Source organism: Paramormyrops kingsleyae, chromosome 4 (genome assembly GCF_048594095.1).
Source record: "Paramormyrops kingsleyae isolate MSU_618 chromosome 4, PKINGS_0.4, whole genome shotgun sequence".
Taxonomy (NCBI): domain Eukaryota; kingdom Metazoa; phylum Chordata; class Actinopteri; order Osteoglossiformes; family Mormyridae; genus Paramormyrops; species Paramormyrops kingsleyae.
This window is the reverse complement of record NC_132800.1, coordinates 25,918,211-25,940,987: the sequence shown is the minus strand read 5'-3', so window position 1 is coordinate 25,940,987 and position 22,777 is coordinate 25,918,211. Positions and strand designations below refer to the sequence as shown.

Here is a 22,777-nt window from a genome sequence, read left to right as displayed (position 1 = left end):
TGATTAGACAGCCACATAGCACATAATAAGGGGATAAAACTGCTCTTGTCGTGTGGAAGTGGCCGACATGTCTAGTATTGCTGGACAACACTGCCCCCTGGTGACTACTGCCTTACAAGCAAAATAATTTATAATTCATCATAAAATATAATAATCTAATCTGAAAGAGACAAACGGACACATTTTTTGCAGGTCTTTTCCATTTCTGGAAATGCAAAACAACATTTCGGAGTGTTTCTTACCTCTGTCACTACACTTCATTGGAGATAATTAAATTCCCACCACAATTCCGTAATTCAACTTGATTCCTATTTTAAAACATGCATTTACATGTACACTTTATTATCATGAATTATTTGATTTTATTCTTTTTGCTTTGGAAATTTTTTACTGTAATTTAAGGTTCACAAAAAGCAGATTAACACATTTGAGTATTTATTCATAGAATCCTACCCATGTGGCACTGCACCTTGCACCTTGAAATTTGAACATGCGCATCAAAATTTCATAGCAGAATCTCCTCCAGTAGGGTCAAAGGTCACGAACTGGAATTACGATAATAGCCAACATAAACTGGGCCGTAACCACTGCAGTGGGCTTATTGCTAATAACGTTCAGTTAAAATGTAACATGAAGGTTTTATACTGCATCATCAACAATACCATTTCAGCTTCACACTGGCCATCAATTCAGCCAACGGAGTTTCTATGGGAGCAGAACAGGCATGCCAAAGCTTGCAGACCGTTGTGCCTGACCACTGAGTTTTCAGAAGACGCTTCATTAACTGCAACAATCTGCCGATGCTCTGTCAGGTTCAACCTGCCCCAGGACAGCCTCTGTCTCCAGACACAGCCAGCTTTTCTCGTCTGCCTGGAAATGTATTATAAAGTGGATGTTCTGTGTTAGAGGCATCATTAGGATCCAGATTACATCCAGGAATATGCTGTATAATTTCAAGCTTGTGAAGGTTGCTATAGTTGCAATTATTTAGTTGTACCAGAGAAAAAATGAAAAAATTGTGGTCATGGTTCTATTTAATTAGTATTAAATCATTTTACTGGATACAAAGTAGCAATTCTTTAAGCACAATGTTATGCTGCTATTTCACCACCAGAGAGAGCCATGCAACAAAAATGCAACATTTCTTTCACTGGCAGTGAATTTGATGAGTTCTGCAGTAATAAGTGCAGTGTTAATAAGTAAAGTGTTTCTCCTCAGGTAATGAGCCCATGAAATGCAGGTGTTGATAATTAAGCGAAGTAACTATGCTTCATGCATTCTGTTAGACTGCTCTCTCTGTGTTATTTGATGCCTATCCATCGCACATAAACACACAATCAAACAATTCCGGTAAATTACAGATGCAAGTTTGCTGAACTGTATTTGGACTCTGGAAGGGAGTACCTGGAGAAAAGTCACGTGACACAGGGAGGACATGCAAACTTGACACATGAAGAGTGGAGGTTAGGGCTCAGACCTCCAACAACATCACCCACTGAGCCCCCATGCTGCCCCTGTCTGTGTTATTCCTGTCCTAAACGCAACACTCAGTTTGAATTTCAAAGCCTGATTTCAAATTGTGTTTCTGGATGTGTGATTTCAAACGTTTTTTCCAGCTCATGGCGGAAATGATCCCAAAAATGTTTGATGAATGATTTATCATTTGTAACAATGAGTAATAATAAATACTGTCCTTATATTAATAAATGGGTGCTTTTAAGTATAGATTTGGAATTTATCAGTAGAGGGTCCTGATATTGTTAAGCCAGGAAATTGCAAATTAATTTGAATCTTTATAATATGTTGTCTAATGATGACTTGATGTGTAATGTTAATTAAACATTATGATAAATGGATCCTTGGAACCTTGCAGCTGTAATCTGGGTGTCAGGGTTGTGGTCAAAACACAAATCTCTTCATCACCATGGATCATGTGTTTATTCTCTAGTGTGAATTCATCCTTATTAAACGTGCTAATTGTGGACAAGATCAGCAACAGTCAGATTCAGGTTCAGTAGATTGAAATAAACCATGTGTTCATTCTGTTTGAGATCAGTATGACTCATGTGTTCAGTCTGGAGCAGAATCACATTGTGTTCATTCTGTTTGAGATCAGTATGAATCATGTGTTCAGTCTGGAGCAGAATCACATTGTGTTCATTCTGTTTGAGTTCAGTATAAACCATGTGTTCAGGCTACATTATGGCTGCTTGAATCACGGTTTCCATGTTAAGCTGGACTGCATGAATGTCCCACTTTGCAATAAATTGGCACGGATCCTGTTCATTATGCAGGTTGTCTGTATTAATTACTTGTTTAGGTGGAAGCGGGTCACTATGAATTTGGCCCGTCTGCAGCGTGAACCACGTTCATTATACAGCAGAACTGTATGAATAATTTCCAAAACGAGTAAAAATTTCTGTCATTGCTTTCATGAATCACATGTGTGCACTTTTAAAAATAAAATAGCTGCGTGAGTCAGTGTGTGTACACTGATGTCTCATGCTCTCATCTATCAGTACGGAAAACTAATTATAGTCAGTAAATTATCAATAGAAGAATAAAGACACAGTAACAAGATGATGTTTAAAGCATCACAGTGCTGGGGAGGCTGGTGAATACATTACACATAAACAGTGTTTATGGAAATGGTTTAGGGGAGAAACGTCCAAAAATACGCAGCCAGCTCCTGGCTGCATAAATAGATTTGTTCCTTTTTAAACTATTCTTCAAACATCTGTCTTAGTAATTATTTAGCTTATTTCAGCTGATACTTCTTCTGAGCTGGTAGTAAGTACAGGTTTTGTGCTTTACAGTAGTTACATAAAGGTTAAACTCTGGTATTTTTGAAACACATTAAAGTTATATGTAGAGCACCAGTGGTCAGTGAATGGATTTGAGTTGTGTGGTCACAGCCCTTGGGATGCTGGGGCTTGTGACAGCTACCAGTGGTCAGTGAATGGATTTGAGTTGTGTGGTCACAGCCCTTGGGACAGCTACCACGCTGACTGCTGGTTTGGCTTTTGGTTGTGGTTCAGGCACATTTGCCAGCAAAACATCAAAATCCCGATTCATGGAGCTCACCGCTTCGGTAACGTTTACCTATGAGATAGGTGAAACCTTTCAGCAGTTTGTACAAAGATGCCTTTTTTGGCCGCTCGGTAACTCGGAAGGTTGCTGGTTCAAATCCCGTGGCTGGCAGAGTGATGTCATTGACGGGCCCTTGAGCAAGACCCTTGACCTCGATTGCTCCAAGGTACTGGCCGGTCCTGCTCTCTCATACTCACGTCATAGTACTGTAACTGAAATGTATTTTTGGACATTCCTGTCCATACAACTCTTATCCATTTGTACAGGTTTTTAAAACAATTTTTAAACTATATTTTTCATATTTTTTTTCTGAATGGCTGCTATGTGTCCCTGTCTTATGATAATGTCTCAGTATGTTGTGTTTAAATTGTCAGATTGTCAATGTTAAGTCTTTCATATTTATATTTTTATTCTATTCATTATTGTTTTCTTGCACTATGACCAAAGAAAATCGAAATTTCATCTCTGCATGTGACACGTGGACTATATAGTTGAAGGCGACCAATGAAGTTACTTCGACTTTGACTTGACTTATACTTTGCTTTGGACAAAAGGGTCTGCCGAATAAGTAAATGTCAATTTAAGATGCACAGAAAAAGTCATGGCGAGAATAAACAAGCAGACAGTGAAGCTTTCTGGGGGGCTGAAGTCCCTCTGGTGATAAAGTCTGTGACACAAAGGATTTTTCTGTTAGAAAGCAGGTATCAGAAAGCAGGCATCAGAAAGCGGGTATCAGAAAGCAGGTATCAGAAAGCAGGCATCAGAAAGCGGGTATCAGAAAGCAGGCATCAGAAAGCGGGTATCAGAAAGCAGGCATCAGAAAGCGGGTATCAGAAAGCAGGCATCAGAAAGCGGGTATCAGAAAGCGGGTATCAGAAAGCAGGTATCAGAAAGCAGGTATCAGAAAGCAGGCATCAGAAAGCAGGCATCAGAAAGCGGGTATCAGAAAGCAGGTATCAGAAAGCAGGTATCAGAAAGCAGGTATCAGAAAGCAGGCATCAGAAAGCAGGCATCAGAAAGCGGGTATCAGAAAGCAGGTATCAGAAAGCAGGTATCAGAAAGCAGGTATCAGAAAGCGGGTATCAGAAAGCAGGCATCAGAAAGCAGGCATCAGAAAGCGGGTATCAGAAAGCAGGCATCAGAAAGCGGGTATCAGAAAGCGGGTATCAGAAAGCAGGTATCAGAAAGCAGGTATCAGAAAGCAGGCATCAGAAAGCAGGCATCAGAAAGCGGGTATCAGAAAGCAGGTATCAGAAAGCAGGTATCAGAAAGCAGGTATCAGAAAGCAGGCATCAGAAAGCAGGCATCAGAAAGCGGGTATCAGAAAGCAGGTATCAGAAAGCAGGTATCAGAAAGCAGGCATCAGAAAGCAGGAATCAGAAAGCGGGTATCAGAAAGCAGGCATCAGAAAGCAGGCATCAGAAAGCGGGTATCAGAAAGCAGGCATCAGAAAGCAGGCATCAGAAAGCGGGTATCAGAAAGCAGGTATCAGAAAGCAGGCATCAGAAAGCAGGCATCAGAAAGCGGGTATCAGAAAGCAGGTATCAGAAAGCAGGTATCAGAAAGCAGGTATCAGAAAGCAGGCATCAGAAAGCAGGCATCAGAAAGCGGGTATCAGAAAGCAGGTATCAGAAAGCAGGTATCAGAAAGCAGGTATCAGAAAGCAGGCATCAGAAAGCAGGAATCAGAAAGCGGGTATCAGAAAGCAGGCATCAGAAAGCAGGCATCAGAAAGCGGGTATCAGAAAGCAGGTATCAGAAAGCAGGCATCAGAAAGCAGGTATCGCGTTGTTTTGACACGTATGGTGTGACCGTGAAGGACAGAGCAAAAAAAGTACAAAAACGTGTCTCACCAACACATAAGCTGTGACTTTTGTTTCTTCCATTGGTTTGATCTTAATTCCATAAATACATATCTCTACAGTACCTAGTCACATGTCTACTTTAATGTTTGTTGGTACCAGTCTGTGACCTGTTTTGTGCTGTCAGATCCTGTTGGATGTCATATGCTACTGACTGGAATGAACTCTAGTTGGTAAATATCTGTCAATACCTCAATTCACCAAGAATGACTGTCTGCAGTCTGTCTGAACACTAGCCGTGCTGCCTGTGAATGCGCATGCATGCATGCGACGGGCCTCCGTGATGAAAGTGCTCTTTGACATACAGTATTGGCCTGTCCCCTGGTGGTGGGGGGGGGGGGCAGCAGGTCATTGGGGTGAGAGCAAAAGACTCAAGCTGTAACTCAAGGCCATGCTTCTCTTTGCCTGCTCGCCTTCCCCCGAGTACGGTGAGTGAGGACCTCGAAAATGAAACCTGACCTGGGGGATAAACATTCCTGGCACGGGGAGAGGAGTGGTTGGGAACGTCATGCATCACGGAATTCCAATTTAGGATAAAAGTGGAAGATGCAGGATCTGGGTGATCCTGTGGTTTGAGCTGCGAGACCCTCACCGGCTCCAGCGTCCGTAAAAAGACGCGTGAGGCTTAGAGATGCGCTGAAACGCAACGGCAAATCTAACAAGGTTATGTGAAATAGCTGTGCAAAGATCCTAAGTGGATGTGACCTTAGAAAGTGATTTGTAGGGTCTGTGCAGTAAATTCTTGTTTCAAAGATGGAAATCCTGAGAGCTACAAAGTGTTTTCTAAAGACCAGAGTATAAGTGAATGTGTTGCTTATAATCTCAGATACGTTGAGAGTAAATTAATTTTATATTGGAGAGAAGATCAAAACTTTAATTTTGCATAAAATTCTGCTCAGAAATAAAATAAATGGAGATGGAGGAACGCTTTTGGAACACAGCTAAGGACGACCTGCTCCGCTGCTGAGGTGAGTGTGCATCTCAGTCACTATACTTCGGCTGCATGCTAATATCTTTGCATGGTTTGCATTTCTTAAATGGAAACTTCCATGTGATTTTCTCTGCGCACTGAAGCCTGCGCAAAGGGGAGAATTACTGGAAAACCTATATGTAGATCTGTGGCATGTAAAATAAAACTACTCTATATACCATGGATCTACCACAGTTGGCTGCATAAAAGTCAGTAAAGATTGGAGCTGTACCTTAATTGATAAGAGCCAATTCTTAGCTGAAGAAAAAAAATCTCAGCTTATGTAATTTTATTAGATTGTCCTGTCTGTGGTTCAGATAAAAATTTCCTCAGTGCTTAATATGCATGAGCTGAATTATGAGAAATATTCCGCACAGACATGGCAATGTGATAAGTCCTGGCTACGCAACTGGATTCTAAGGTCTACTGGTTACACTTATTACTGATGTAATTTCCAGTTAATGTCAGCGTACTGGGAATTCATAGGTCTGTCATACTCATTTCATATAATTGGCTGGGAGCGTTGATCAGCTGTCATTGATTCCGGTTACAGTGAGAGGGGGGTGTTTCACTGTGTTTCACTGTGTTTCACTGTATAAATGAGACAGTGTCATTCGTAATTTGACAATAAATCATCCCCACAAGCCCTTTTTATTTGCCGTATGAAAACTCCGGCATTGATTTTCTCCTACAGGCCACAGAGGTTCACTTTAGCTCCCATGTACAATATTTACTCTCCTTATTTACCCGACTTCACACAGGTCGAAGCAGTAGCCAATCAGACTGCTTCTTTCTCTTTCTTTTTTTCCAAGAGTCTTGAGGCCGACTTTATGTTAGAGGAGGTCTTGGCAGGACGGAGCCTCCTCACCATGAGAGGAGTGCCCCCAGGCTGGCTCAGCGCACTGGTCCTGCTGGCCTTCTCCCACAGCGTGGCTCCCGTGGTTCTTCACAATATCACTCTGCTGGAGGAGATTCTGGAGAAGTCCTCCGCCTTGGACAGGGAGGCGGAGATGCCCAGGTCACGGGGGCGGAGGGCCATCACAGAGAGCGACATGCGGCTGATCCTAGATCTGCACAACAAACTTAGGGGCCAGGTTTACCCACAGGCTTCCAACATGGAGCACATGGTGAGGGGAAACGAGGATGTGTCATTTCATTAGGATCTGGGGGGGTAGGCAGTCACTTGGGGGCCCCCGACAACTAGGGGCCTCATGAAGACAGGATTTACGAAAGCTACATTTATGGATCATTTCAATTATAGCAACATGTCTGTTATTAGCATTTTTAGTGCCAGTTATCAGGATAGACAAAGTTGCCCCCCCGTCCCAGCTGTAATGGACTATTCCTACTTTGAGACTTAATGATAGCCGGGTTTCTTTTCACACTGGAGTCTCCCACTTGTTTCACTGGCAAATGAAGCAGCACAAAGTAGCCTAACAGAAGAAGAAAAATATGCAAAGATACAAACATTACATCTCCCGTGTGTTTGGTACTATCCTGCTAGAGTGGTAGACAAAGTTTAAACAGATGTGGTGAGAACACAATTAAACATTCATACGCAAAAACTCAAGACTAATTTGCCTCTGGGGCAGAGTACGGCATAGGCTTACGGCAGAAGAGCAAGGTTGCCAAGTCTCATGCATCTGGCGTGACACTCACGTTTTCTGATTCTCACACTCACGTTTTCTGATTGTCACACTCACGCTTTCTGATTCTCACACTCACGCTTTCTGATTCTCACACGTTTTCTGATTCTCACACTCACGTTTTCTGATTTTCACACTCACGCTTTCTGATTCTCACACTCACGCTTTCTGATTCTCACACTCACGCCAGAAATCTTGCAGCAAATTTATATTATTCCATTGTAAAACTAAAATTAGCTTCATCAAAAGTGTTGGGGTAGTTTGCAAACCCTACAGACAATTTTCCAGGTAATAAAACTGTTACATACATGTAAATATATGTGCAGACTTGTCTCGATTGAAAATCTCACGCCAGCCAGCTGACCAAAGGTGGTGACACTGAAAGAAGGAACAGTTAAATGGAGCTCTAGAGATTTTTCAATGCACATTAATATACGGGTTATGGAGTTATTCTGTTTGTAGTATTTTTATAGGCCTAGTTAAGGACTTAAGTTATTGGTAGGTTTCCAGTTTTGTTCTTTATTTGAAAATATTGCTTATATAGTTAATTGTTGTTTGTGCTGAGTGTTTTACATATTGCTAGAGTGGTAGGATGCTCTGGGTAAGAGCATCAGCTAACACAGCATAAACTGTTGTTTAATAATTCATATGCATTACTGTTTTCTATCCAATTAAATCATTTCTATTGATTAAAAGTAGCATGCAAGATGGATGGGGCTAATAGTATGGGGATATTCAGCTTGCAGGTGTCACAAGTTTAGCAAACATCTTGTTATAATTGACTCAGGGGAGATTATGAGCCAGAGTATGGAAGGGGTTTTGAGCATATGACCAGCTGGATGCACACTGGGTAACAGGCATAGTCAACTATATTGCAGGTCTGGGACACGGAGCTGGAGAGGAGTGCAGAAGCCTGGGCCTACGCATGCCGCTGGGAGCACGGCCCCGCACACCTCATGGGTCAGATCGGACAGAACCTGGGGACTCACTGGGGAAGGTTAGTCTGGACTAAGTTGGAAGTTAGTCTGGCCTAAATTTGGGCTTATTTGGGCTAATTACCTTAATTAGCCTTAAACTGGGCTATACAGCAGGGAGAGCAGGTTATCTTAACCTAAAACTGGATTATAGAGCAGGGGGAGCAGGTCATCTTTACCTAAAACTGGATTATAGAGCGGGGGGAGCAGGTCATCTTTACCTAAAACTGCATTATAGAGCAGGGGGAGTAGGTCATCTTAGCCTAAAGATGGATTATAGAGCAGGGGGAGCAGGTCATCTTAGCCTAAAACTGGATTATAGAGCAGGGGGAGCAGGTCATCTTTACCTAAAACTGCATTATAGAGCAGGGGGAGCAGGTCATCTTTACCTAAAACTGGATTATAGAGCAGGGGGAGCAGGTCATCTTAACCTAAAACTGGATTATAGAGCGGGGGGAGCAGGTCATCTTTACCTAAAACTGCATTATAGAGCAGGGGGAGCAGGTCATCTTAACCTAAAACTGGAATATAGAGCAGGGGGAGCAGGTCATCTTAACCTAAAACTGGATTATAGAGCAGGGGGAGCAGGTCATCTTAACCTAAAACTGGATTATAGAGCAGGGGGAGCAGGTCATCTTAACCTAAAACTGGATTATAGAGCAGGGGGAGCAGGTCATTTTAGCCTAAAGATGGATTATAGAGCGGGGGGAGCAGGTCATCTTAACCTAAAACTGGATTATAGAGCAGGGGGAGCAGGTCATCTTAACCTAAAACTGGAATATAGAGCAGGGGGAGCAGGTTATCTTTACCTAAAACTGGATTATAGAGCGGGGGGAGCAGGTCATCTTTACCTAAAACTGCATTATAGAGCAGGGGGAGCAGGTCATCTTAACCTAAAACTGGATTATAGAGCAGGGGGAGCAGGTCATCTTAGCCTAAAATTGGATTATAGAGCGGGGGGAGCAGGTCATCTTAACCTAAAACTGGATTATAGAGCAGGGGGAGCAGGTCATCTTAAACTAAAACTGGATTATAGAGCGGGGGGAGCAGGTCATCTTAACCTAAAACTGGATTATAGAGCAGGGGGAGCAGGTCATTTTAACCTAAAACTGGATTATAGAGCAAGCAGGGGGAGCAGGTCATCTTAACCTAAAACTGGATTATATAGCAGGGGGAGCAGGTCAATTTATCCTAAAACTGGATTATAGAGCGAGCAGGGGGAGCAGGTCATCTTAACCTAAAACTAGATTATAGAGCAGGTGGAGCAGGTCATCTTAGCCTAAAACTGGATTATAGAGCAAGGGGAGCAGGTCATCTTAGCCTAAAACTAGATTATAGAGCAGATGGAGCCAGTTATCTTATCCTAAAACCGGATTATAGAGCAAGGGGAGCAGGTCATCTTAGCCTAAAACTAGATTATAGAGCAGATGGAGCCAGTTATCTTATCCTAAAACCGGATTATAGAGCAGGGGGAGCAGGTTAGCTTAGCCTAAAACTGAAATATAAAGCAAGGGTAGCGGGATAGCTTATCATCAAGTTAACATCTACTTATTTTATCCTAAAACTGGAGTATGGAGTAAGGGTAGCAGGTTAGGTTAGCATTAAACTGGACTATGTAGAGCAAGGGTAGCAGGTTAGCTTAGCATTAAACTGGACTATATGTAGAGCAAGGGTAGCAGGTTATCTTATCATAAATCTAGATTATAGAGCAGGGATAGCAGGTGAGCTTAACCTATATAAAACAGATACCAAGAAATATTTGACCAAAACTGGATTTTAGGGTAAAAAAAACATTGATTAATTCAGCCAATTAACATTACTAGGTTTGGGACAGATGCGATAAGAAACTAAATACTTAATTTGGATCAGAAGTTACTGATGCATAAATTTTGTTGACGTGGTTACTGTTATACTTGTTAAGTTAGGGGTAGGGTTATGGCTAAAAATTAGTTAGCATTGGTAGCATGAGTAAAAGGCCTTTCCACCTTCAGAGATCGTCCTCCCACATTTCACGTCCAAGCCTGGTACGACGAGGTGAGGGATTACTCCTTCCCGTACCCCCAGGAATGCAACCCCTACTGCCCGTTCCGCTGCTCAGGGCCAGTGTGCACCCACTACACACAGGTAATCACTGGGCCATGCAGCAGCCATGCAGCAGCCATGCAGAAAAGCACAGCGTACAGATGGAGTGCCTGTGTGACGCCGACCTCACAGCATGGACCTCTGTTTCAGATGGTGTGGGCCACCACCAATCGGATTGGGTGTGCGATCAATGTCTGCTACAACATGAACGTCTGGGGCATGATCTGGGCCAAAGCTGTGTACCTAGTGTGCAACTACTCTCCCCCGTAAGCAAGCAAGCAATCTATCTATCTATCTATCTATCTATCTATCTATCTATCTATCTGTCTATCTATCTATCTGTCTGTCTATCTATCTATCTATCTATCTATCTATCTATCTATCTATCTATCTATCTATCTATCTGTCTGTCTGTCTATCTATCTATCTGTCTATCTATCTATCTGTATATCTATCTATATATCTATATCTGTCTATCTGTCTGTCTTTCAGTTTACCTGTTGGACGCTCTGTCGGTCTGTCTGTCTGTCTAATTTCTTGGTCAAATGATGGCTAATTGCTAAAATGAGGATGAATGCTAAGTGAATGTCTCATGTTTCTGCTCCTGGGTAAATGCAGGGGGAACTGGTACGGACACGCGCCTTACAAACACGGCCGCCCGTGCTCAGCCTGCCCTTCCAGCTATGGCGGGGGCTGCAGAGATAACCTCTGCTTTAGCGGTGGGTGTTCGCAGCGGTAAAAATGCACGTGTGCCAGGTTTTCTACATCCCAGAATGAATACTCTCTCTGCCCAGCACCTTTGATTGTAGCTAATTCCACAAAAACCTGTTTCCAGGGGGTGGTGTGGAAGATCACTACCCCCCAGAGGTGGAGGAGAGCAACTACATTGAGCCTGAAGACCCAAGGGTTCAACAGCCCGCAGAGATGGCGCCCCGCCCAACATCAGCCCCCCCCCAGGAGAGCAGGGACAGGAACACCGTACAGGACACACAGCAGATGTGTAAGATGCTGTTTCACTGTCTGTCTGACTATAAAAACTGGTTCTGTTATACATTATATGTATTCTACATTTATAGGAAACAAAAGAACTTATGGAACCAAAGGGGGAAAATGATCATTGAAGCAGGTCAATGTGCCTTAGAGTGTCTTGTGAAGTATCTATTCTGTGTTGAAGTGAAGGGGATCTTCAGAGTCATTCGCTCAACACTCAGATCCGATAGGGACACTGCCCCTGCATTTGTAAAAGCACAGTCCAGTGGGACTGCTTTGTTTTTCCAAAGTAGATTTTTTATTTTGCTGTTTCAGTCTCAAGGTGTAAAAGCAGTAAATTTTATTTCCAGCTCAACAGGTGTCTTGTGAGACGAAGCTACGGGACCAGTGTAAAGGAACGACCTGTAACCGGTACAGAGAATGATGCCATTTCTACACATACGTCCATCTTCTAACTTTTCCTGCTCTGGGTTGTGGGTGGGGGGCAGGGGGGGGGTGGCTGCTGTCCCAGGCAGCGTAGGACACAAAAGGGCACCCACACAATCACATGTTAGAGGCGATTTAGAGACGGCATACCTAACTTACCTAACTGCAGTCCATCACAGGGCACCCACACAGTCACATGTTAGAGGCGATTTAGAGACGGCCTACCTAACTTACCTAACTGCAGTCCGTCACAGGGCACCCACACAGTCACATGTTAGAGGCGATTTAGAGACGGCCTACCTAACTTACCTAACTGCAGTCCGTCACAGGGCACCCACACAGTCACATGTTAGAGGCGATTTAGAGACGGCCTACCTAACTTACCTAACTGCAGTCCGTCACAGGGCACCCACACAGTCACATGTTAGAGGCGATTTAGAGACGGCCTACCTAACTTACCTAACTGAAGTCCGTCACAGGGCACCCACACAGTCACATGTTAGAGGCGATTTAGAGACGGCCTACCTAACTTACCTAACTGCATGTGTTTGGGCTGCAGGGGGAAGCTCATGTGACACTCAACGAGCAACCGTGCTGCTATATATAAATATTTGCTTTATAAATAAATAAAGACATTTAATTACTATGCAATTCATTCAAGGTCATAGCTGATGCTCTTCTTTCCTTTAATGCAAAGTCTTTAACTCTTTCTGCTTGTTGTTGCCCTGCCTCAGGTATGAATGTCCAGCTGGTTGCGCCAACAGAGAATTCAAAGTGATAGGAAGTGGTTATTATGACATGGTAAGTTCACTCCAGCCCATTGATGGTCGCCACCTAGAGGTACAGGGAATCTGATGCTACTAAAACAGTGAGGAGAAAGACTGTGATAGGCTGCGGCTGTTACCAAATAGGGCTAATGGTGGGCGGAGCATGAGATTGAAATTCCGGTCAGTCTTACGTTGCCTGAGATCTTAGAAACCCATCGAATGGTGAAATTCTTTGTATTTCAGCAATCAAGTATTTGTGGGGCTGCCTTGCATGCAGGAATAATAGATGACTATGGTGGCTGGCTGGACATCTCCAGACAAGGCCGGAAAGAGCACTTCACCGCGTCTTACAGGAACGGGGTTCAGACATTGGGGTGAGACGTTCATTCACTTGCGGCAAGAAGACTTGGCAATGTCACATTTATATGTGTGCTTAATATATTAATGTAATTCACAGAAAATCCCTGGGTGCAAATGCCTTCACAGTCTCGAAAGTGCCAGGTTTGTCTGGTTTTATAGTGGGAAATCTAACACATTCACACGACAGCATAATGCATCGTAACGTTCGTCGTGAGTAATGCCTTTTTCGCTTTTTCCAGTAAAAGCCATTACATGTGACACTACGGTGGCACAGTACTGCCCGTTCAGAAAACCTGTCAGGCACTGCCCAAGGTAAATCCTCAAATGCAGAGATTGTGTCTCTGTAATCCCAGTTGCGAGGAATCAGATGGTAATGAAGATGCTGTTTGGAATGATGTCATTGATGAATGGAGATCGTCTCCATGTGGAATGTCTCCTCTGATGAGTGGGGAGGGTATTTACTGGCATCTCCTGCTGATGGCCTTCTTCCTCCAGACTATACTGTCCTCGACACTGCCTGCAGGACAGGCACCAATCCATGCGAGTCATCGGAACACGCTTCTATTCAGATGTGAGTGCGTGGGGTCAACCAGAACCGCGACCTCCCGTTTTTTTATAATGTGGACACACTAACATTGCCAAGCTTGACTCTTCTTGAGTCATCAGGATTTCGCTTTCTCTCCTCCCATGGGCAGAAGTCGAGTATATGCCGGGCCGCCGTCCACGCTGGGGTCCTTCAGGATGATGCTGGAGGCTATCTCGATGTCATGCCCATTGAGAGGAGGAGGGGATATACTGGCTCCTACCAGAATGGTGTTTCATCAGAGAGGTGTGTCAGACATTCATTCAAAACCATGCTCTGTGTCCTGCTGATGTAACATCGTTTGAACATATGTCCTGTTTTCATTGAGTGAGCCAAAGAAATGTGATGAAACACTAACGTGGACTTTTTTTTTTTTAATCCCAGCCTACATAACCCTACAGGAGGTAAAGCCTTCAGAGTCTTCATGGTCATCTGATTATCTACAATCAGCATGGCCATGGTCATCTGAATATCTACAATCAGCATGTTCATAGTCATCTTATATACAATCAGCGTGTTCATGGTCATCTGATTATCTACAATCAGCGTGTTCACAGTCATCTAAGATCAGAGTGATCATGGTGAATTGATTCATCTACAATCAGCGTTTTCACAGTCATCTTACATACAATCAGAGTGTTCACAGTCATCTGATTATCTACAATCATCATGTTCAGTCATCTAAGATCAGAGTGATCATGGTCAACTGATTCATCTACGATCAGCATCTTATTTACAATCAGTGTGATAATGGTCAATTGATTCATCTACAATCAGCATCTTATTTACAATCAGTGTGATCATGGTCAATTTATTCATCTACAATCAGTGTTTTCTCAGTCATCTTTTATACAATCAAAGTGATCATGGTCAACTGATTCATCTATGATCAGCATCTTATTTACAATTAGTGTGATCATGGTCAATTGATTCATCTACAATGATCATTTTCACAGTCATCTTATATACAATCAGAGTGTTCATGGTCATCTGATTATCTACAATCAGCTTGTTCACAGTCATCTTATATATAATCAGAGTGTTCATGGTCATCTGATTATCTACAATCAGCGTGTAAACAGTCATCTTATATACAATTAGAGTGTTCATGGTCATCTGATTATCTACAATCAGCGAAACAGTCATCTACGATCAGAGTGATCATGGTCAATTGATTCATCTACAATCAGCGTTTTTACAGTCAACTTATATACAAACGGAGTGATCATGGTCACCTGATTTATCTACAATCAGCATTTTCATGGTCATCAGATTCATCTGGGTAACGCTTTACTTGAAGGGGCACAAATAACTTAGTCACTCAGTTACTACTCGAGAACAAATCACGTTCAACTAATATTGTTCCGCATGAAGTATGTAAACCATCATAATTGATTAATGATGAATGAACATGGGACCAATATGTAACTAACACTTTTTTTACTGGTTAATTTATGCATTAAGTAATTGTGTACTACTACAGTACATCGCGCCCCCTCAAGTAAAGAGTTACCTTCATCTGTTTTCACTGTTCAGTAATGTTCAAGATTACCTGATTTATCTACAGTCAGAGTGTGTATGGTCATGTTATTTACAAAGTTCTCATAATCATCTGATTCATCTACATTCAGAGTGGTCATAGTCATCTACGATTAGAGTTGATGGTCATCCTATCTACAGAATGTTCATAGTCATCTTATCTACATCCAGAGTGTTCATGGGTATCCAGGTGTTTATATCCATCTGAGTTCAGCCTGAAATTATTAAGATCCCATCCATGAAAACTGTAGCAAGGCCTGAAATTCTGGGGATGGACCACAGGTCACATGTTTTCATTGTCATTTTCATTTTTGACTGCATTGGAAGCATTGCTATGAGTCCTTAGTGCTAGGTCTAGTAATCACAATCATTCATTATATAAATATTAAACTAAATGCTTAGTGGTAGCAATCTTTCACTATTATTATCTAGTGCAGATCCATGTTATTGGCTACGCATTTATCTGTTTGTGAGGATTGCGAAAAATGCTGTACAAACAACGGAGATGTGAGTGTAAATCAGTGCTCCTGTAGTGGGACCATGACTGGCTTCGACTGCGTATAAGACATATTTCACAATCAATTTATATGGAAAAAGAATCCAGCAGGATGATAGACCCCCCCAAAAAATACACACAGACAAAAACATATCAAAACTGGGCTGCGCCTTGTGTCACAATCAACTGGATTGATTAATTGTACCCGGGGAGATCTATTTAATAAGATATAAGCTGTGTAAACATTTATCGTCTGTATTACTAAGCTTTTCAGTAAATTCTATTTTTACTACCTCATGTAGTTAGAACTTTGTTCCATTCTTAATAAAATCATTGAAAGTATGCAGCTGGTTTGGATGCCTGTTATTTTAGGCTGGCGACTTTACGGCATAACGAACTTCCTCCTTAGCTGTGTGCCATCTTATACTGCTTCACTTTAACAATAAGGCTTTATCACAGTCCTGGATTCTAGATTAAATAGCTGCATTTTCTGACTCATAACTCGGGAGGTGCTGATTGGAGGGTTTGGGCCTCATACTCTTGCGCCAGCAAAGCTAATCCTTGGTTGGTTGTCAGGGTCTCACCACCGCTGCCTTAGCCATGCGATCGCATCTCACTTCTCCGCTATTCCGCCGCAGTTCCTTTCTGCTGTGAATATAGCACCTTTCCGCTACTATGCTTTTTTTCTAATTTTATTCATGTCAGAATTCTGACCTGCAGTTGCTCTATCTCCCCTGGCTGGAATGGCAGGCTTGGGTTACAGCATCTTGGAACAACAACAGACCCAGCATTCATCCGTGCCAGCGGTCTCTCCCCCCCGTCTCAAACCGCCGCGGGATAATAATACCCCCTCCACAGCCACCCAAAACCCCCCCGAGGAGAGGGTTGAGGTCATGCGTTAACCGCCTGGCTGTAAGGGATGGCAAGAGTGATGAAAATCAGGATCACTTTATTATCTGCGAGATGACAAGTCGTATAGACTGCAACATCCTGAACACGAAAGTGAATGAACATGAATTAAATGAAATTTAATGTTTCAATGTTGAATCCAGTGTTAAGACCCTGCTTTAAGGAGATGGACACTAAAAATGTACAATGTGCAAAATGACGTGATAAATTGCAAAGAGAAATAAAACGAGACGTATAAGATGATGCCCTGTCATGAAAACATGATCAGTTTTCTAAACTACACTCACTAAAATACTTTTACAGTCTAATTTGCCTGCACAGTACAGAATACAATGGCTCTGTGATGTAGGAGCGTATTTCTGCATATAATCACCATTTCTGGACATAACAATAATGCATAAATTATCGAAAAGAACGATCTGAGCTCATGAAAAACATTAAAAGAAAACATATCATTAGCCTGCAGAATCAGTGAAGTTTTTTTTTATCTCATCTGTGTTTTACTATTTCTGTCAAAAGAGCACGAAAACCCTTTGAAGGTGATAAATACTTAAAAAAAACCTTAAATTTGATATTTCAGTGTTTGTCTCTGTAAGCTAAAGATAGAACAAACTAATGCAACCTGTCAAGCACTGATATTTACACAAATAACTGACCAATCAGAGCGTTAGCTGGCGTGTCGACTTTGCCAGCACTGCGAGGGAGGCTACAGCACTGCGAGGGGGGCTACAACACTGCGAGGGAGGCTACAGCACTGCGAGGGAGGCTACAGCACTGCGAGGGGGGCTACAACACTGCGAGGGAGGCTACAGCACTGCGAGGGAGGCTACAGCACTGCGAGGGGGGCTACAGCACTGCGAGGCGGGCTACAGCACTGCGAGGGGGCTTACAGCACTGTGAGGCAGGCTACAGCACTGCGAGGGGGCTTACAGCACTGTGAGGCGGGCTACAGCACTGCGAGGGGGGCTACAGCACTGTGAGGCGGGCTACAGCACTGCGAGGCGGGCTACAGCACTGTGAGGCGGGCTACAGCACTGCGAGGGAGGCTACAGCACTGTGAGGCGGGCTACAGCACTGCGAGGTGGGCTACAGTACTGTGAGGCAGGCTACAGCACTGCGAGGGAGGCTACAGCACTGTGAGGCGGGCTACTCTTTGGCGCAGAGGCCTGAAGAGGTGACTAGAGAGACACAACCTGGCAATATTAGCCATCTGTCACCTGGCTTCCAAACACTTCAAAGCCTCGGTCAACGACTTGTCAGTGTGCTGCCATGGTTAAAATAAACACAGCATGTTATTTCAGTAACCTATACTGTACATTAGGTCTCCTGAGGCACAAATGTGATTTTTTTTCTTTTCAAACACACCAGGCTTAGCTCTGTATGTTACACAGGCCTCTACATTTCTGGCGTTTAGATGTTATACGCTAACGTGGCCATTTTGATCCCTGGTCTCCTTGGGTGGGCCAGCAGGTCTGGACAAACACCAACGGCTACTTATTTTAACAACATTAGGATGGGTATGTAAGTCAGCATCTTTACATTTGTGGCTTTATAATGATGTGGTGGCACTTTTAACCAAGTTCACTGGGGAACATATAATCAAATGCACAGTGTAAACACCCCCTGAACTGCATAAAAATATCTGAAATCTGAGACCAGGGGCTGTGACGTAATTTCAGGATAAAGCATAACTGTGTTAAACTCTCTGGTATGATAGCAGGGTAGCCTGGGGTAACTGCCTACAGAATAAGGAGCTTGAAACCCACTTGTGTGTGTGGAGTTTGCACCGGTAACACTTTACTTTACAGTATTATGCTATTATTTATGTATTAATTAACCACCAACTAAGTCTTACCTACATGCTGATCTCATGTTTGTTCACTGTTAACAAATCGTGACATATTTTATATCAAGCAGTTTTTGTTTTTGTTACTATATCTGTTACAATATCAGTTCATTTCTATAAACCTGTGAACAAATAATGAATAATACAAGTGAAATACGGATCTCATGTTTGTTGCTCATTATTGAATTGACACATCATTTATCTCAAGTAGCTATATTTAATATAAAAATGAAAAAATATGTGCATCATTGTACATCAGTAGTAACTGAGTTATTATTAAGTATTAGTGTCCCCTAAAGTAAAGCGTAGCTGTTTTCATGCTATCCTAGTGTGAGTGTTTTCTCGCTTGCTTTAAAAGACGTGCAGATAGCTGAAGCGGTGTCTCTAAACAGCTCATGGTGGACCAACTGTACTGGACCAACTGTACTGTACTGTACATTTGGGGTATAGCCCAGCCGACTACTGGAGTCCCATTTCGGGTACAGCCCAGCCGACTACTGGAGTCCCATTTGGGGTATAGCCCGGCCGACTACTGGAGTCCCGTTTCGGGTACAGCCCAGCCGACTACTGGAGTCCCATTTCGGGTACAGCCCAGCCGACTACTGGAGTCCCATTTGGGGTATAGCCTGGCCGACTACTGGAGTCCCATTTGGGGTATAGCCCGGCCGGCTGTACTAGAGTCCCATTTGGGGTAGAGCCCAGCCGACTACTGGAGTCCCATTTGGGGTATAGCCCAGCCGACTGTACTAGAGTCCCATTTGGGGTATAGCCTGGCCGACTGTACTAGAGTCCCATTTGGGGTATAGCCCGGCCAACTACTGGAGTCCCATTTGGGGTACAGCCCAGCCGATTACTGGAGTCCCATTTGGGGTATAGCCCGGCCGACTGTACTAGAGTCCCATTTGGGGTATAGCCTGGCCGACTGTACTAGAGTCCCATTTGGGGTAAAACCTGGCCAACTGTACTAGAGTCCCATTTGGGGTATAGCCCGGCCGACTACTGGAGTCCCATTTGGGGTATAGCCCAGCCGACTGTACTAGAGTCCCATTTGGGGTATAGCCTGGCCGACTGTACTAGAGTCCCATTTGGGATATAGCCTGGCTGACTGTACTAGAGTCCCATTTGGGGTATAGCCCGGCCAACTACTGGAGTCCCATTTGGGGTATAGCCCGGCCGACTGTACTAGAGTCCCATTTGGGGTATAGCCCGGCCGACTGTACTAGAGTCCCATTTGGGGTATAACCCGGCCTAGTTGTTTATCATAAGCTCTTGGTCCTCTCTGCAAGCTCAACCTGGGAAAGATGATGGATAGAACGATATTTTATTATGAGTGAACATACTGAAGGTATATGAGGATATAAAATCACAATGTAAAAATATGAAAAATCAAGGCTAAATAGAGCTCTTTCTGACATTCATTTATTAAATTATATTACATAAATTGTGATTTCTGTAAAGTTTCATAAACCTTGTGATATTTTCAATGATGCCAATTACGCTTAGAATGGCTACAGGCCCCGATGTAATTGGTAGGTTTGGGTTTTTCCTGATACTGCTGCTAAAATGACACTTTTAAAATGGTGCTGGTGCCTAAGTGATGCCTGCAATGATACTGCTCCCCCCTTAATTGTTTTTAAATGTTTGTTGTATAAGGGGTTGGATATTGAATCGGAAACACTTGGTTTTAAACCACAATAGCTTATTAGTACATTGTAGAGCTTCCTTTTGCAGCCAATACAGCATCAATCTGTCTTGGGAATGACAGACACAAGTCCTGCACAGTGGTGTTACGCTCCAGTCTAGGGTTGGAGCCTAACAAAGTAACAAGTGACCAGAGGATCTTTGAGCCATTCCTCTCGGTCAGGTCTCCTGACTCGCTCCTCCAACACATCCCAAAGTGGCTCAACAATATTCAGATCTGGTGACTGTGTAGGCCATGGGAGATGTTCAGCTTCACTTTCATGTTCACCAGTCTTGCTGTGTCTATTGGTGCATTATCATCCCAATACACAGCACTACCTTCAGGGTACATTGTTTGCACCACTGGGTGAACATGGTCCTCCAGAATGGTTTAGTTGTCCTTGGCAGTGACACACATCTAGAACAAGTCGTGGGCTTAGGGAATGCCATGATATTGCAGTGCAGACCATCACTGGTCCCCCCCGTGCTGCACTCTGGGTATGCAGCAGTCCGTGCGGTAACCCTCATTGGGGCTTTTCCACACTGTAACTGTAAGAAAGACAGTGAAGGTGGACTCATCAGAGAACAATACATGTTTCACGTTGTACACAGTCCAAAATTGGGTGCTGCTGGTGCCATTGAAACCAACATTTGGCATTGGCACGAGTGACCGGAGCTTTAGCTATAGTAGCCTTGACCCTGTGGAGCTCCTGACGAACTGTTTTGGTGAAAACAGGATAGTTGAGGTGTGCGTTTAATTCTGCAGTGAGTTGGACGGCTGTGGTTTTATGTTTTTTGGATACAATCTGGGTTAGTACCCGGACGTCCCTGTCAGACAGCTTCCTCTTGTGCCCATTTACTCCTGTTGGATGTGGTCCGTCCTTCATGGTGGTATGTCGATGTTACCATGGATACCGTGGCTCTCGATACGTCACAAAGACTGTCCTGGCCATAGATGCACCAGCGAGACGTGCCAACAATTTGTCCTATTTTGAACTCTGAAATGTCTCCCATTATATTGTATGGATTGTAATATTTTATGTACAGCTGCGCCGTTGTTCTGCTAATTCAACCTTCACACTCAGCTCTTACTGATGGAATGTGCAGTCAGTGAAGACTGACGACCAGGCCAAGTGTGTGTTTGTGTCTATATAATATATATAAGTGTGAAACCTCAAATACTATTCAGTTTCATTGTCCAACCCCTGTATGTCCTGCTGTCTGAATCCTTCCAAGTTACATACAGACACACTTTAAAGATTTGGATTCAGGCATTTTAACCATGTTTAAGATAGCTACTAGCTAACGGTAGGCATCTACTGACATCAGAGCAACTGCAATGTTAACTATCGATGGCACATAAAGTGCAGTGATGTTTCTGTTGCCCCCAAGCATTTGGAGGCTAATATTTCAATCGACAGCTCAGGCATTTAGGTGGCATGGAAATGAGGCACCAAAATCAGCATTCGCCATATGGTCTGATGCCATAGAGGCAAAGGGCTTCAGCACCCAACCTTAGTTCTTCATTTGTATTGTTTTGTTTTGTACGTTTTGTCCAGGTATTGCCTCAGCTTCTGTGCATGTGGTGCTACATAGGATGGTTTCTCCCAGTGTGCAGTCTAAGTCGGGAGTGATGTCTTTGAAAGTTGGTACACTTTTATCGACTTACCCAAGATGCATTGTAAGAAAACCAGGAATCATCACAACTGAGCTGGCTGTTAATTGAAATTAACGACTTAAAATACAAGTTAACATACAGTATGACTTTAAATGCCCATGAAAACGTTCCATTCCAAGCTTCCGACTCATCAACAAATCAGAATACTAAAAAAATAAATATGACATATGAACACATCGATGAAGCTACTGCGTCATTTTAGACAGACAGCAGAAAACAACAGGTCTGTTTCATCAATATTTCTGCCTGGTTCCTCAGTGCTTCATGTAGCAAGTCTTCTGTGACTCGTACCAGGAAAATTCCAGAGCACATGTTGAATGTTCTTTCCCGCCAACGCAAATGCCTGAAAATTGCTTACATGTGCTTCCACATCTGGGACCCCTGAATCTGCTGAAAATGCAGTTTTTCATAAACTTTTACAATTTTCAGTGTATGTTAAATAATGTTCCTCAAAACTCAGAAGTCAATGCAATTACTGGATTTAGAATTCAATTCTACACAACAAAAAATCTAACAGTAATTATTATAATAGGAATTATAAACCTTTTTTATTGCTTGCGAACACTTAAAACTATAATTCCATGTTACTTAGTTAATTTACTACTTAAATTCTCACTTGTTTTTTCTCACCATACCTACACATCACATCTAGAAATGCCTCCTCATTAGCTATGAGAAGAGAACATAATGATGTCCATTCGTTTCCCAAAACCTCGTGTCCTATTCAGGGTCATGGTGGCGTCTGAAACCTACGGGCACAACTCTGGATGGGGCACCAGCCCATCACAGGGCACAAGGCAGGGAACAACCCAGGATGGGGCACCAGCCCGTCACAGGGCACAAGGCAGGGAACAACCCAGGATGGGGCGCCAACCCATCA

The 22,777-nt window shown here is 43.1% G+C and overlaps 1 protein-coding gene across 1 annotated transcript; it reads left to right on the top strand.

Annotated features, from left to right (window-relative positions):
- Nucleotides 1-5,558: 5,558 nt before the first annotated feature.
- On the top strand, nucleotides 5,559-16,014 carry crispld1b (cysteine-rich secretory protein LCCL domain containing 1b). The gene is made up of 15 exons (XM_023845473.2): nucleotides 5,559-5,919; nucleotides 6,734-7,048; nucleotides 8,446-8,564; nucleotides 10,533-10,665; nucleotides 10,774-10,889; nucleotides 11,242-11,342; nucleotides 11,459-11,623; nucleotides 11,964-12,024; nucleotides 12,774-12,840; nucleotides 13,050-13,180; nucleotides 13,264-13,307; nucleotides 13,406-13,478; nucleotides 13,662-13,737; nucleotides 13,862-13,995; nucleotides 14,134-16,014. The coding sequence occupies exons 2-15, from the start codon at nucleotides 6,752-6,754 to the stop codon at nucleotides 14,183-14,185; spliced, it is 1,569 nt and encodes a 522-aa protein (XP_023701241.2). The 5' UTR covers nucleotides 5,559-5,919; nucleotides 6,734-6,751; the 3' UTR covers nucleotides 14,186-16,014.
- Nucleotides 16,015-22,777: the final 6,763 nt, after the last annotated feature.

Excerpts from the sequence above, each read along its gene's own strand:
- crispld1b (XM_023845473.2), top strand. The coding sequence starts at position 6,752 with ATGTTAGAGGAGGTCTTGGCAGGACGGAGCCTCCTCACCATGAGAGGA. Across the intron at positions 12,841-13,049 it reads GAAGTGGTTATTATGACATG|CAATCAAGTATTTGTGGGGC; the intron begins GTAAGTTCACTC and ends TTTGTATTTCAG. Across the intron at positions 13,181-13,263 it reads AACGGGGTTCAGACATTGGG|AAAATCCCTGGGTGCAAATG; the intron begins GTGAGACGTTCA and ends TGTAATTCACAG.